At 31.0% G+C, this 16,514-nt stretch overlaps 2 protein-coding genes across 2 annotated transcripts in view; one reads left to right on the top strand and one right to left on the bottom strand.

The window, feature by feature from the left end:
• LOC139489210 (cholesterol transporter ABCA5-like) overlaps positions 1-16,514 on the bottom strand; it is a 197,493-nt gene that overhangs the window by 97,089 nt on the left and 83,890 nt on the right. The window lies entirely within an intron of this gene.
• LOC139490472 (patched domain-containing protein 3-like) lies at positions 3,321-7,015 on the top strand. Its single transcript, XM_071277250.1, has 3 exons — positions 3,321-4,083; positions 5,049-5,249; positions 5,503-7,015. Exons 1-3 carry the CDS (start codon positions 3,453-3,455, stop codon positions 6,936-6,938), a joined length of 2,268 nt encoding a protein of 755 aa, XP_071133351.1. The 5' UTR covers positions 3,321-3,452; the 3' UTR covers positions 6,939-7,015.

Here is a 16,514-nt window from a genome sequence, read left to right on the forward strand (position 1 = left end):
ATAACAAAACGCTATGATTAAGGAGATATAGTTTGTCTATGATTACTTTCGTGTGTGTTTTATACTTTGATAAGGTTATATCACAAAGTTGTATAAACAAAAACAATTTTATTTTTTATTCTTTTTGGTTTTGATTTGTTTGGTTTTATTTTCTTTTTCCCTTTCATAAGATTACCCATTGAATTAGGATATGTCGCTTGTAACAACTTCTTCAAAAAACTAGAAGTAGAATATATTTTAAAGAACAACTCTAAGCAAGTATGTTTTTTCTCCCCAAAACCCCATGTTTCTTTTATTGGATATCAATAAATAAACTCATCATAGACACCAGGACCAAATTCAGTGTACACAAATTCAGTGTACACGCCGTTTGTATCAACAAACTGCGACAATAAATAAACTCGATTTAGGATAATGCATCAAAGCTATACTTCTGGTTAACAAAAAAACTTTAGTTTATTTTCCAAACTTAAGGACTATTTCAGACAATATCATGTATAAACTCATCATGGAGTGGAAAACACACAATTTTTATGACAGGCTAACCCGTTAATTTTTTTAAAACTCCAGATGATCCGTCAATTAAGGGGATTCGAAGCTTTGATCTTATTATACACACTGTAACACTGAAGTATTTATACGTATCTCTTTTTCTCTCAAGTTGTACTCATTGTGTAATAATAGCTTCAAGATTATCTCTGTTATACTTCAGGTATTGAGGTTTTTTTTATGTTAATAGCATTATGATCGTTATAATTATTCTTGTTATTACAATAATATTATCATTATTAATTCATGAATTTTTATACAGTTACATGTGCAGAATACAACTTTATAATTATGATATTATTTAAATATGTAGAAATATTTCCTTAACTTTCTCATCGGTATAACCCGATCTAATAACGCCCTTATTACGACCTCCCTTCGCTTCTTATGCGAGTACTTTTAGCCCCGACATTACTACGAGTGTTTTGGACATGTTCAAGGTTTGTCGTGGGAATCCACGAACTTGAGGACTTGGTACGTCCTTACTACAATTTACCCCGATCATCACTATCTAATACGACTTCCAAAATTTTACAAAATGTATGAGGTCATGCGAATATAGGTACTTTCACAGAGTAGGACTTTAATCTTTCCGTGTGAAAAAGAAGTGAAATCTTTAAAGGAAATCAATTTAAATCTTCAATGATAACCGAATCCCACAGATTAAGAAAAACTAAACTGAAACAAAAGACCATGTTCCATTATCAAAACATGAGTATTTGCTTGTGGAGTTATTTTAACGAATTCAAAATACTATTGTTCAGTATAATAACAAATGAACATTACTAAATGTTTATGTAAAATTAGTAAACGAAAAGAATATAAAATCTTAAATAAAAAAAAGTTAATGATAATGTGAATAATACATTGAACTTTTTTTGTAGATGTTATTCTTTTATCATCTCCACCAGAAGGTTGAAAAGGGAATAGGAGGTGCTTTTGAGCGGTATGGAAGATTAATGGCTCGTCATCCTTTCAAGATAGTTGTCATAATTGGTGTCATTGATATTGGACTTGGACTGGGTTTGCTAAGAATAACTACAGAATCGGGAATTGACCAGTACGTGCCTACCGGTAGCACAGCTAGTAAAGATCAGGATTCGGTATGTACTTCACGGTATCGATGCAACGATTTATTTTCTTTATGTTGAAGAACATGTACAGTTGCAATTGCATTATATTTTCTGTTATATCTAAATCTTGATTTTGTTTACTAGGAGGTTGTTTGATAGCTTTTGTTATAGTTTTTGTAAATAAATCGGATTTTTTTAAAATCCAATAATTTTTTACCCTGTGTAATATTTATTTGAGTATTTTCAAATATATTAAATAATTTATAGTGGTTCATAAAATTTGTAATTTCTACAATTCTCGTTTGTTGCTATGATAGTTCTAGTTTTATAATCACGATTACAAGTACATAAAAGTAGAAGAACAATCGTGTTTAAAAGGGTCATGCCGATTACTGGTAGCATGTATGCTCTTAGAGGGAATTAGCATAATGATACAGGGTCTTGTATGCGCCTTTGGCTACCTTGACGTATTCCAGAATGTTTTGGATAAGAAATGCTCTTATTTATTTATAACATTTCAAATCACAATTATGGAAAACATTAGTCATTTTTGCCCAACCGTGTTGTCAGTTTATTATCCTTTTAGTACCATCAAATTCTCTTCTTCAAAATTCAAATAAATAAAAATTTGCAGCACAGAATCGTTATGGGTAAAGATAAGGATCATATCTTAATTTCAAAGACAAAGGAAAAAAAAGACGATATTTAATTAGGAGTTTAGTATGAAGCCTAATTAACTACAAACATAGCGACCACTACTGTTACATAAATTATTTGAACCAATTGTGAAAAAACTTTTGAAGTACCATTGTTATATTTGCTTTTATAACTTAGATTAAAGAACAAATGTGTGATTATGATTGTATGCCAATCTACTGAAAAGCTGAACTTCCACTTAACAAGTAATGTTATGGCTGATCGATTCTTATATGATACAATCCTCTTCGAGGAAGTGATCTGTTTTACATGGCATTAACTTTTTTTTGGAAAAGATCTTTGGAAAAACCAAAGTGTGACTGTTTTGATATTCTATAAACAATTTAAGACCCATAGCGTTAATGTAATTCAAGTATCGAAAGATCCGTTCTGCTACATACAATAATTGAGTAGTTGTCTATGTTGTGCAATTTGTGGATATGGCTCTCTGTTTGCACTGATTCTGGAATAAAATTACTGTTTGCTTAGTTAAAATTCAAAATTCATATACATGATCAGCTATATGTTACCTATTGCTTTAAACGAAGACCCTGATATTTATCAAATGTAGACAGGCAGTATAACATTGTAGATAAGCAGTGTTTTTAAAGCCGGCATGTATAAATCAGCTGTTTGCACAATGTTGAGGCATGATAAATGATATGCAATTGAATAACAATATGATCAACTTTTGTTTCAATTAGATAGAAATCTATTCATTTACAATGATCCAAACAACAAATAATTTAACACTAGGTGTCGAAAAAAATCGATTATATTCAGAAAAAAATAAATTCCTTTTTTTTTCTTTTTTTTTCGAAAAGCGCGAACAATTTCAGAAAGTTAAGAATTATCAATGGGTTAATGGCAGCAGATACTTTTTTTTGCTTGGAATTGTATGAGGTCACATAACAATTTATTTTCAAAAAAGAATTATACGTTGTAAAACTACAGGAGAAAAATTAAAGAAAATTTCACATCGTATTTCAGGTGAAAAATTTGTTTCGTGTAAACACGAGTGAAAACTTCTACCAGCAAAGCCTACCTGATCTCGGTCTTTATGCAGAAGTGATAGTTGAGTTAAAAATTGGTGGAAATATATTAAACAACACGTACTGGCCAGACCTACTAGCAATGCGGACTTATGTAGAATCAACGTCCGTCCAGGACACAGATGGAATAACATACCGTTATTCAGATGTTTGCGCTCGCACGTTTAGCGCATGTGATGTTGAAGGCAATATATTTAACACCACACAATTCATCAACGATATGAATCGCGGAAATATCACATTTCCAAACTATACATTACCATCGGGACAAATAATATTCCTTGATAGAATAATTGGCGGGGTGAGTTTTGCGGGAAGATTCATCGTTTCGGCATCCGCCTTAAAATTCAGGTTTAATCTTCAGAGCGAAAATTTTGACATATCAAGAAAATGGGAAGAAGCCTTTATTGACAGAATGCACTTGTTTTCAAACAATGCGATTCGTGTAGAGTATTCATTCTCCGACAGCTTAAGTGTTGAGCTAAGCAAAAATGTATCTGGTGATATAGGTTTCTTTTCGGTAACCTTTACACTGATGATTATATTTTCATGTCTTGCACTTATGGGCAGTAACTGTGTTGACAATCGTTATTACTTAGGACTAGCAGGCATTTTGTCGACTGGCCTTGCAATCCTAGGATCCTTCGGATTTGTCAGTCTTTGTGGTGCTAAATTTGTTGATATCGTTGGAGCAATGCCTTTCTTAATTTTAGGTATGTTATAGCGCACAATATGTTGTTTCATCTACAATAGACTGCATTTTGTTACCTCTAAGTGTACATTCCGAGAAGGAGATGTATTGCTTTATCACCATAAGTTCCTCATACAACTACACGGTTTGCTTTCTAAACACTTCCTAGTTTGTACCCTATGGGTATAAAGCACGTGTTTAACATGTATAATCAGATAATTGTTTATTTTACGAGGAGGGTTACGATCAGGTCACTATGCATACGGAAAATATGTCGGCGAATTGCTTCCTGGAAGCAAGCAATTAAAAACAAATAAACTTCTTCTAAATGTGGACAAATTAAAGAATTTTCTTTAGAAAATAGTATATGTACATAAGTTGTATAATGAAAACTATCCATTTAGTTATAAAAAAACATATCCATGATTTTTTTTTAATTTGAGGTTTCTTATGACTTTAATTATCAGGTTCCTATGTAGCTTCAAAGTTACGAATTCAATATTTTTTAGAATTTGATGTACATATTATCATGAATTAGGTTTAATAAATGTTGAGTATTTAAATTTCTGAAGTTTTTTTAACTTTCAGGGTAAACGAAGTTGATTTTAACATTATTTGTAAATAAATGAGATACATGTATTTTTGTCAATCAATTATGTACGACCACTTATTTGTGGTTTCACTTCACATAATCTCGACAGCTTCTTGTTCGGTGTTGTCTTTGTTTTTTCGTTTATTTTCCCGAAGGAGATAGTTGTATGTGAATTTGAGATTCCATGCAAGATATTTTTTGGTAACATATACATCATGTATATTATAAACAAAATGCGTAAAGAACAAATTTCAAAAGTCCAAGGCTTTGTGTAGTTTCTCTTTAAATATTTTTTTCAACAGAAAAAAAAACAACGTTTGTCTATATTAACATAACCTTTTTGATAATGGTCTGTTTCGTTTTTCTTTTTCTTTTTAAACTTTATGATTTTTCAGGCATTGGTGTTGACGATATGTTTATTCTTCTGTCTGGGTTAGCAGATACAAATAGCGAGGATGACGTTGAAACCAGGATTGCACAAACTATGAGGACAAGTGGAATTGCTATCACTATAACTTCAATTACTGATATAATTGCATTTTGTGCAGGAGCTGCATCTGTATTTCCAAGTGTCAGAAATTTTTCATGGTTTACAGGTACAACACGTTGTTTTTGTTTTCTTTAGGAGGGGAATAAAGATAATCTTTTTACATAAAATATCAATTTCTTATGGTTTGTTGAAGCATTTCATAATTTTATTAGAAAATATATTTCAAGCATCAAATATAGATAATTTTAATGAGTATGCTCTCAAAAATTATTATTAATTTTCGAATTTTAAAAATAATCAACACATGCAACCTCTAACATCCAATGAATGATTTGGTTTTTTTTATGTCTACTTTGCAGGTTGTGCTATTTTATTTTGCTACCTGAATTACGTAACATTTTATATTGGAGTCATGACGATCAACGAAAAGCGTGTTTCAAAGAATTTGCATTGGGCCACATGTTGCAAAACAAGAAAAAAGGAAGAGATGGAGGCTGATGGTAGATCAAAAGCGGTTATAATCTGCTGTGCGGGATCTCCACGTAAATCAAGAGATGAAATTGAGGGTCCAATAGAAAAATATCCAAAGCGGTTGTTCAAAAGGATTGTTTTATATACTCCAAGTAAAATTGCGGTCTTACTTTTATTTTGTGGTTATTTGGGTGTTTCTGTTTGGGGCACAACTAATTTTCGTGAGGACTTGGATTTGAGGGATCTTGTTTCTAAGGATTCATACTATTATAGTAGTTATGATGCAAATCAAAAGTTGTTTAGTCAGAGTTTGTTCGTTTCTGTAAATATAAGAACCACTGTCGATTATAGACTTGCTTCGACATTTTCAGAACTCAATTCTGTCTTACAAAAAATTCGAAATGACCCAGACATCCAAAATGACTTCCGCTTGTCATGGTTTCATTCATATATATCTGATGCGTCATTTGACAATACATCTGATATAAATTTCATCACAGGATTGACCAGTTTCTTATCTTCCCCCCAAGGAAATCTGTATATAAATGATGTTACGATAAGTGGCAGTTCTGTTGTTTCTTCTAGATTTCATGTCTTAAGCGCTAGTCTTACCACTTCAAGTAGCCAGGCTGCTATGATGGTAAGATTGAGGGACATTGCGGAGGCTTCGTCTCTTCCTGTATTTGTTTTTTCTCCAGCTTTTATATTTTTTGAACAATACGTTCAAATTGTCCCTCAGACATTTCAAACGTTAGGGATTTCGGTATCAGTTGTCTTTCTAGTAACCGCAATATTTATGCCTTTACCAACACTGATTATACTCGTAACAATATCGGTAACAATGATAATGGTTGGTGTACTTGCTTTTATGTACTTTTGGGATTTAACACTCAGTTCTGTTACCATGATTCACATCATAATGTGTGTTGGGTTTTCGATTGATTTCAGTACGCATATATGTCATGCGTTCATTCAAGCAGAAGGGTCAACGAGAAATAGTCGAGTCTCTGTCGCTATAGATCGTTCAGGTGGTCCAATACTTAATGGAGCTCTGTCGTCCATTATAGGCATACTCATGTTGGCGTTTTCAAAATCCTTTATCTTCTTTTCTTTCTTTAAAGTTATGTTTATTGTGATGATTTTTGGTGCACTTCATGCTATATTGTTACTTCCAGTTGTATTGTCTTTAATAGGTCCCAATTACGAGCAGCAGACAAATAAAGCTGACGACAAGGAGATAAATTTATCTTCTTACGTGAAAGGATCCATACCAAGGATTTCGACGGCTTCAATCCAGAAAGATATGCATCAAACCCAAAATTGACATAAACATTACTTCTATGCTAGTAGACATTAGTAACCGTTTTGATTACGAACATGCACTTGTTTTGAAATGTGTATAATATATTATTCTTAATATTCAGAGTAGTAAATTATTATTTATTTATTGTTTATTAATTGAGTGTATTTATTATTTGACAAGAATTACTGGAAAAGTACATTTAATTCATGCTTTAGCTTTTTTCTAGTCTGCAAAACACATAACAGTGCCAATCAAACATTAATCAATATTACAAAAACGATGCAAAAACAGTTTTAAGTTCGTTTAAAGAACAAGAATTTCTTGGACGTAAACCCATTATTAAAATATTAAAATATAATTTAGCGAATCATGATGAAGCTACCGAAAAAGATCTTTTTAGTAATGACTAAAAGAAACTGCCCTAGATTTTGGTGGACGGGGATTTACTCATAGAAGTTAGATGGCTTAATATTACGTCCGATTTTCAAAACCATTTCATACATTATAAATGCAACCTGGCTTATAAGTAGTGTATGCAAACACATTAACATGACTGAACAAAACTTGAAGATATATGAAAATGAGAGAGCAACCAAATAACGCATTTAAAATTAAAAGACTTAAAAGTATATATACGGTCCTTAAAAATAGACAGGTGTCCATAAACCATGTATTGTTTTTTTCAATGTCTTTTAGCTATTTCATGCATTTATTGGATACACCGGTACAGATGAAGGCGTTACAATTTGCTGTCTTATGACAATTGTGCATCTCTCGTTTATTGATATGACGAGAGATTCTTATATCTGGATCCTTAAATTATTGGAAGGTTTTCTAGTAAGCTCAATCAGAAAAAGAGACAGGAAAAAAAATCAGAATCATTAGATAATAAGACGAATAAAACTGAACAATAAATCGTTCAATAGAAATGCAAGTTCAAGAGAAGAATCTAATATCTAAGAAACTAAGTATTGAACTATATTTTTAAAGGGTTGTACAGGTATTTAGTAGCTTGTCAGTTACTCGCATACCGTCTGGATACAAGAACATGGACACATTTTCAAAAAACTAGAACTATATTTCTTTTAATAAAAAAAAAAACGGTTTTCGTTTGTTTTATGGTAAAAAATAATTAACTAACTCAGTAATGGGTGCTTTTAACAGATAAATAATGTTATATTTGTATACATTATGTGTATGGGTTTTATATGTTTTTTTGTATTCATGTTGTGAAAATCTCATAGGCTCACCATGTTCACAGCATATATGTAAATATATTAAATGGTGAATCGTCATTTTTTAAATAATAAGCGTACCTCTGTGTGTGTGTGTGCTTTTTTTTTTACATTGTCTTTCTTTTATATCATATATCTTAGTTTGCATTCATTTGTTTCTTATTAAAACATATTTTGCTTTCAAAGTGTTTGTTCTAAATAATTTATCTGTGTAACACAGACTTTTATATAAACACAACTTAGTCCAATAACTCAGCCGCCATCCAAATAATAAATACTGCCATTGTCGTCCGCTATATTTCAAAATTGATTAAAGGAAATATATGTACATCAGACACAAATAAATTTCTATTTTTTATGATTTTTTATACATTATTTCAAATCTTCAAGTAAAAAAATCAGAAACTACCAAAACAAAACAAAAATCCAATGTTGGTTTTGATCTATTGACAATTAATTGAATTATTCAAATTACAAACAATCCCAGGGTTTAGGAAGGTGTATTTACCGAGCCCGTAAATATTGATACGATTCAGAATATACGAATAATCATGCTATGTGTATTCACGGTCCTACAGTTTTTCGATACCTATATTTTGGCAATGTACAAGGTCATGTTTTTCTCTGATGATGGTGTTGTACCGATTGATATTTCGGTCTAAGATTTTTGATTTGATTTCTTGTATTACATTTGTTTTTCGTTTATTGTTTTACATATAAATAAAATCCTTAGTTTTCTTGTATGACTTGTTTTCTTTATTGTTGAAGGTCATACAGAGATATATATTGTTGCTAACATCTACATCAGTTGGTCTCTGGTGGAGATGTGTCTCTTTCTTAATCATATCAAATTTTCTTACTTTAATAATAAGCTGCCTTGAAAAAGCCTTTAGGAGAAACAATGTTTGAATGCGATGATAATTTATCCTGTCGAATAAATAGTTACTTGTTTAACGAATCTCCGTATATTTTAATTTCTAAAAGCAATAAGGGTAAGCGAGATACAACGAAGCTTTGAAAATAACCTCTACTCAAATTATACTTATGAGACTGATTTTTCTTTAATAATGCTTTTTTTAGCAATATCTATACATATACGTGTATTTGTTAATTTGCCGCTCAAGACTGTTATTGATCGTGTAGCTCTCTGGTTTTGTGGAACCAGACCTGCAATGTTTCAACAAACAACCTAAACAGCTGTACTCCTATATAAAAAGAGAAAGAAGGAAAACACTGTCATTGCATCTTTAAGGAGCGAATCAGTGTATCTGAAATGTTTCACAACCTAAACTGGCAAACCCTAAAAGAACGTGGGCTAAAAACCAGACTTCAAAAGTTCCACCATTTCTGGACATTCTCATAAAAAGCCAGTCCAAAACAAGATCTACCCATCAACAAACATACAAACAACTCCAATGCAACAAAGACAGTTTTAATTCTTTATTCTTCAGCCAAACAATCAAAGATTGGAATAAATTACCACCTAAAATTTCAAACAAAACTTCTACAGACAACTTTAACATGTTTAAGGATGAACTAACTCATGAAATACTCATTAAAACATTTTCTCACTTAAACTAAAATGTGCCTATTGCGTTTATCTTAATATTTTTTTTTATAAAATACGTAAAATATTAAAGCAAAATAAAATTTATAAAGTTCATATTAAGTAAAAGATGAATTGAAATTAATTTTAAAGCAACCTCACTCAGTCATGAGAGTAATCTTCAAATGGTTTGAACATGTCTGAATGAGTACAGAAAAGCCTGTTACGTATACAAATTAATTATTGATTATGTTTGAGAAAACTGTTGTACATTGTTTTCTATAGAGGCCTACATCTATAACTGACAATTTAACACCACTTTCAGCACAGAAAGACAGAGTTGTACCACAAGAAAACCACCAACCTACCAAAGCAAAACTCGCAATCCTAACTGAATAAGATCCAAGTCAAACACATCTTGCCTATTTAGAGTTAGAACTCACGGTTAGTTTTTACAGGTTGATGATCACTGTCGATTTATTTCTTTGGTCACTTTACCACTGAAGTTGCTTTTTATTATGTGAAACCCGAACAAGTGTCACTCAGCTGAGCTGAGCACAATCTATGTGATTTTCATCAATGTCCACTCTATTATATTGTAGACTAGAATTTAATGACTAAAATTTCTTTTGGTTGAACTTCTGCATAGTTTACCTATAAAAATCAAAGCACTGTAAGCGCTGTAGGCAATTAACCAAAAACCAAGTCAAACATAACTTTTATTGTTATTGATGATAGATGTGCTTCCAGGGAAACTTATTGATCCTTTAAATAAACTACTTCTTAAACATATTTTTTAACATTAAATGTACATATGTGAACAACAATTATATTTGTTTTAATTCACTGATAACAGAATCAATATTTATACTAATAAAACAATGTTCAAATTTCTAATAATTTTGTTGAATTAGAAACATTTAAAAATTAGTTTATTTAAAGGATCAATAAGTTTCCCTGGAAGCACATTTATCATCAATAATATCCCACCCTCCAAATTTGCATATTTCATTTAAGACCTGGACCAATTGTTTTCTGCTATTTAATAATACAAGATAATGGAATCTACCTAAATCATCTATTTTGGTTTCAGAGAAATTGTTTCACTTTATTCTGTTTAATTCTACTCTTATGGTTTAAAGTGTATCTTGCATTACATAGTTTTTTTTTATTGAAAGTTAGCATACCTCAAGAAGCAAATAGCAAAAACTTTATACTAAAAGCAGGCTATAATCATCCCCTAGCACAATCATTTGCTTTGATGAAACAAAACAAATAAAAACAAAACAAATTTACACCAAATAATATTTATCTAAAATACATACATATGTAAAGATTTGTAGTTATCAAGAATAACTATAACAATAATTAATACAAGTACAAAATAAGGCTACAGACAAATAAATATAACATAATATACTGCATAAACAGAAATCCTCATCATTACATACTTCAGTTCTGTTCTACACAGATCAAAACTTTCCATACTTTCAGACTAGACTATATAATCTTATTCATTTTTCGCCTTACATCTTAATCAAACAACAACAATATTTATTCTTATCTTAAAGTTCGTTATTGTCTCATTTAAGCCAAAAATATATTAAATATATCAAACCAAATATCAAAACATAAAAAAGTTTAATTAATTCAATAGAAACACAAAAATCTTAAAGGACACATTTAGTATATGCACTGATTTTTTTTTTTAAGTCAGTTAAACATTTATTCTAATGCAAAATTGTTTGTAATGTTTAATTTGATTGGATAACATCACAAACCCTGATGCCATGAAAACTTACGCGCAAGTGCAGACCAAGTATGACAGATTTTAAATTGATGATTTGACACTGTTTTCAGTTAGTTTCATTTGATTGGAGATAACAATATTGTATTTTAAGCTCTGACATCATCAATTGGTGATTTGATGGTCGCTAAATTGAGTTTACTGGTGATGCTTTACATTTATCTCCTAAATGGACAAAATGGCATTTGTACATACTTGATTTTGTACATGCATCTCTTGTTTCCTACAGACATATGTTAAATCATTTACCTTTCTCTTCGTACCGCCTGACAATTTTTTTGCCATTTTTCCTGCATGATCCTCTAACTTTAATTCTTTTATATAACTAAAAGTAAGAAAATCAGATTAATGCCTTTGGAACTGGTAAATATTGGTAACAAGTGTTAAAATGGCTATATATATATAGTAAGCAGATAATTAAAGTATTCCTAAAACTTTTGTATTTTAGAAGCGTAAGTCATTGCAGACAGTTTAATTATTTTTTTAAAGAGATGCTATCCAAAGACAGAAAATTGATTTAAATATTGATATACATGCGATTGTTTACTTTATACGAATTGTGACTTGGACAGATATTTGTCTCATTGGCACTCATACTGCATGTTCTTATTTCTATGTCTTTGTTCGTCTCAGCTATAATATAATGTCACTGTTTCCAATTCTGTTAGATCATTTTGAAGATTTATAAATATGTGAGCTCCTCATCATTATGAAATAGAGCAGTCATTTGATGATTATTTTCAAAAGGACTTATGGTTTAGTATCTGTCTCCTTGACATCCTCAGTTCCCTTATTTACTTTTATTAATAATTCAACAAACCAATCTTACTCTAATTTGTTACCATTAAAGAATCAAATCTTTAATATTCTGACAACAAAATATGATTTCACAAAAGATGGAAAGAAAGAACAAAATAGGAATATTTTCTGACTATTTGACTTACTAATTGATGACATTTTCTATGTCTTTTTTTGGAATGCCTCTGGTGGCAGCATAAGATCTAAGATGATCGTCAAGCTGAACCAGATCCCACAATGCATCATGCTGGGGACAGTATCCAAGTACCTTAAAGGCCTCTGACATGCTGGATCTTACATCATGTTCTCCTACATGAACCTGATATTAACAAATTACAAAATGAAACAATCAGTGTGTCGAGTTGGACTGTTATTAGACATATAGGATTATCAATTATCTTGTGCACCGCCCCCCTCTAGCATATATGAGAGTCTGTATGTGGGGAGACCTTCTTTTTTGTATAATTCAATTTTTATATCATTTTACTCTATTCTTTATATTTAGACATCCCATTATTCTCTTCTTTTTTTTGTCTACTCTTTGGGCCTATATTTCATAGCATTGGTCACTTTTTCTCTCAGAATTACATGTAATCAGGTTTCTGCAAACCTCCATATGATAATCAGATCAAATAGCTTAATTTTTCCAATTAAAGAATACATTGCTGATAACCAAAATCTGTATCAATTTTAAAAGATCATATTAGTTCGGAAGTATTATGAACATACTAATATATGTCCATTTAATCTTTATCCCTGGGAAATGTACTGACGTTGTTTATCATCTTAATAACGTGTTATATTATTCTTTTGTTTGTCTTTATTAATATTACTTTTACTGTTAAGTCTGTTTTTTGAGATATCCTTTTGACGTAACTCTGTGCTTATGTATCCCATCATACTTTGAACGACAAAATTATTTTATGATGTGACTCTGTACCTATGTATCTTGTCATACTTTGAATGACAAAATTCTTTTATTTATTAATATTACTTTTACTGTTAACCCACTTTTTTGTGATATACATTTGACGTGACTCTGTACTTATGTACTTTGAACCACACTATTATTTTATTTATTATTATTACTTTAACTGTTAAGTCAGTTTTTTGTTATATCTATTTTGCGTGACTGTATTTATGCATCCCGTCATACTTTGAACGAATTCTATGCGAATTTCAAACGCGCAGATTTACACCAGTACTCAAAACCCTCCTTCCTTGATGGGTGTATTTTACATAGACAAATAAAATCGTATAATATAATCAAAATGAGGATGTTAATTTGATGTATGCCTTTTTGTACTTCTTCGTTACATTTGTTGTTTTATAGTGATTAAGATGATAACACAATGTTGACTGCTGTACCCCTATTTTTGACATTTTTTCCTATTGTGTCTGTTTGTTTTCTTTACGCATCGGTGACAATATAATGGAATTTGATGCGACTGTCATACAAGTGAGAGGTTTAGCTAGCTATAAAACCAGGTTCAATCCACAATTTTCTACATAAGAAAATGCCTATACCAAGTCAGGAATATGACAGTTGTTATTCATTCGTTTGATGTGTTTGAGCTTTTGATTTTGCCATTTGATTATGACTTATATCTAGAAATTGACTATGAGGGTTGGTTGAAAACAAAACTTTACGACAAAAGAGATGATTTCAGCTTCTAAATTGTGTGAATTTTCATTTTTAAACCAAGAGTTCCAAATGGTGAAGTTGAAATCATCACTTTGTAAATTTTACGGACGCCATCACAAGTTGGTTGACCGTTATGGAATATCCGTTTCACAGATGATATCGGATATGTTCCTTATGTCGTAACTACAATCCCGTTCCCTTTTCACGAATGTGACCTACCGAATAAGACTATGTACCCCTATTTGTGACATATTTGTCTATTGTTTTTGTTTGTTTTGTTCACAGATCGTTGTCAATATAATGGAATTTGATGCGACTGTCATACAAGTGAGAGGTTTAGCTAGCTTTAAAACCAGGTTCAATCCACCATTTTCTACATTTGGAAATGCCTGTACCAAGTCAGGAATATGACAGTTCTTGTCCATTCGTTTTTGATGCGTTTTTTTATTTGATTTTGCCATGTGATTATGGACTTTCCGAATTGATTTTCCTCTGAGTTCAGTATTTTTGTGATTTTACTTTTTAATTACATAAGGATATTACTGTCACTTGAATGTAAGTCTTGCATTCCACCTATTGCAATTCATCTAAAGTTCTGTTCGAATTGCAATTTATTTTATCAAACCAAACTTTTCAACTTTTTAACAACTTCTGCAGAAAACAGTCAAGTCAAAATAGTGCAAGGGGTAAAATAAGCATACTTACATTGCTATTAGACCTTATTTCAATTGAATCGAAATCGAGCCAGAAAGTTTCTATACATATTGATATTGTAAAGAATGATTTGAAAAGTTTACAGGTATTACTTAATTCATTGCTTTAACGTTCTAAACCAAGCTTGTCTATGTTCATCAGAATCTGACATCAGTTTGTATTAAAACATATTACATTGTGAAATTACAATATATGGTTTATAACTTCCCATGGAAGGAAGTCTAAATATTAATAATTTCTCCCTTTAAAACTTTAAGAGAACAAATTGAAGCTTAAAGTATATTTCATTTAAAAGAAGCAATGGAGAAAGCAAAGAAAAACACAAATTAAAATAAATAATTTAAAAACTTAAATTTGAACATTTACACAATAGGAATTCAGTGGAAATTAAAGTCAAATAGGAATTTAAGTACCGGGTAATCCATTCCCATTGAAAAATATAAGAGCCCAAGGTGACCAAAAAAATATAGTCTTTGAAACAACATTATGCTTTTCTATGATGGGGACTTAAGGGACGATTAGTTGTATATCTAACTCTGTGACCCCCTTAAAATAAAGTTTTGTTGTTTAGGTTGTTGTTTTTGTTGTCCATAGAAAGACTTAAAAACATCAAGTTTATGGACAACAATAACAACAGCTGGAAAAATATTGTTCAACCAATTAGTTCTCAGTGATGAGTTTCTTAGACATTATCTAACAGAAAAACAAAGAATATGGGGTATCTATCCATGACACAAAATCAATTCATGCACAGCACCTACAACAACAAAAAGCACCCAAAAACACTGTTTGTGTTTATATAAGAACCTTTGAGACACTTGCATTTACAGGAACCAACAGCTTTCACAAACAACTGGGAATAAGCTTTAACCATAATTTTTTTTTTTAAAATGAAGAGATTTGATAAAGTTGCCAATGAGACAAAACTATTCACTAGGGACTGAATGGAATGGATGTATGCAACAAAGGTTCACAGCATAATTTGTAAATACTGTCTGGTTGTCACTCACCGCCTCATATGAATACTGGCCAGGCTAGTTTTATACAAGATATAACAAGATTAAAAATATTAAGAGTGATCGATTGTTTAACCTAAACAGGACAAATTTCCTATAAAACTTGAAAATGTAAAAAAAAAAATGATAAGTAGGGTTATAAATTTCTCTGTCATTGTAATTGAATCGCACCATTTCAAACCAGGACATGATGTGTGCTTACTCAATGCTATATAAACATGACTGTTAATTTATAGATTATTGTACTTTAATAACGTGCAATCCAAATTTTTCTTTTATTTCCAAGAAAACTTATATTATTTGATACGTGGTGAAGAGGTTTGTCCATTTAAAAATACTAAGTCTAGAGTAGGTGGCTAATTAAAAAAAGAAAAGAAGATGTGGTATGATTGCAAATGAGACAATCATCACAAGAGACAAAATGAAACAGAATTGCACAACAATAAGTCACTGTACGGCCTTCAACAATGAGCAAAGTACCTACCTCAAAGTCAGCTACAAAAAAAAAATACCGAGATAACAAAATAATTTCTCCTGATGAATATTACTTTGACTGCTTAGTTTATTTATGATGATATCCATTTGACGTGGCTCTGTAGTTATACATGCCGTTGCTGTGTTATTGTTCTATGGTACAAAAAAAATGTATTTTGCAAATGTGCTTTGTTATATGCCTTCTGGGTTTCTTTGTAACATGACGTGGCCCTGTACTTATACATCTCGTCATTATGTTATTGTGGTATGGTTATTGTTTTGTATTCTTATCTTTATTTATTGCTAATGTGCTTTGTCTATATGCCTTTTTTGCTTCTTTGTTACATATTTGTTTGTTTTCA

This window comes from Mytilus edulis, chromosome 9, assembly GCF_963676685.1.
Source record: "Mytilus edulis chromosome 9, xbMytEdul2.2, whole genome shotgun sequence".
Classification (NCBI taxonomy): Eukaryota; Metazoa; Mollusca; class Bivalvia; order Mytilida; family Mytilidae; genus Mytilus; species Mytilus edulis.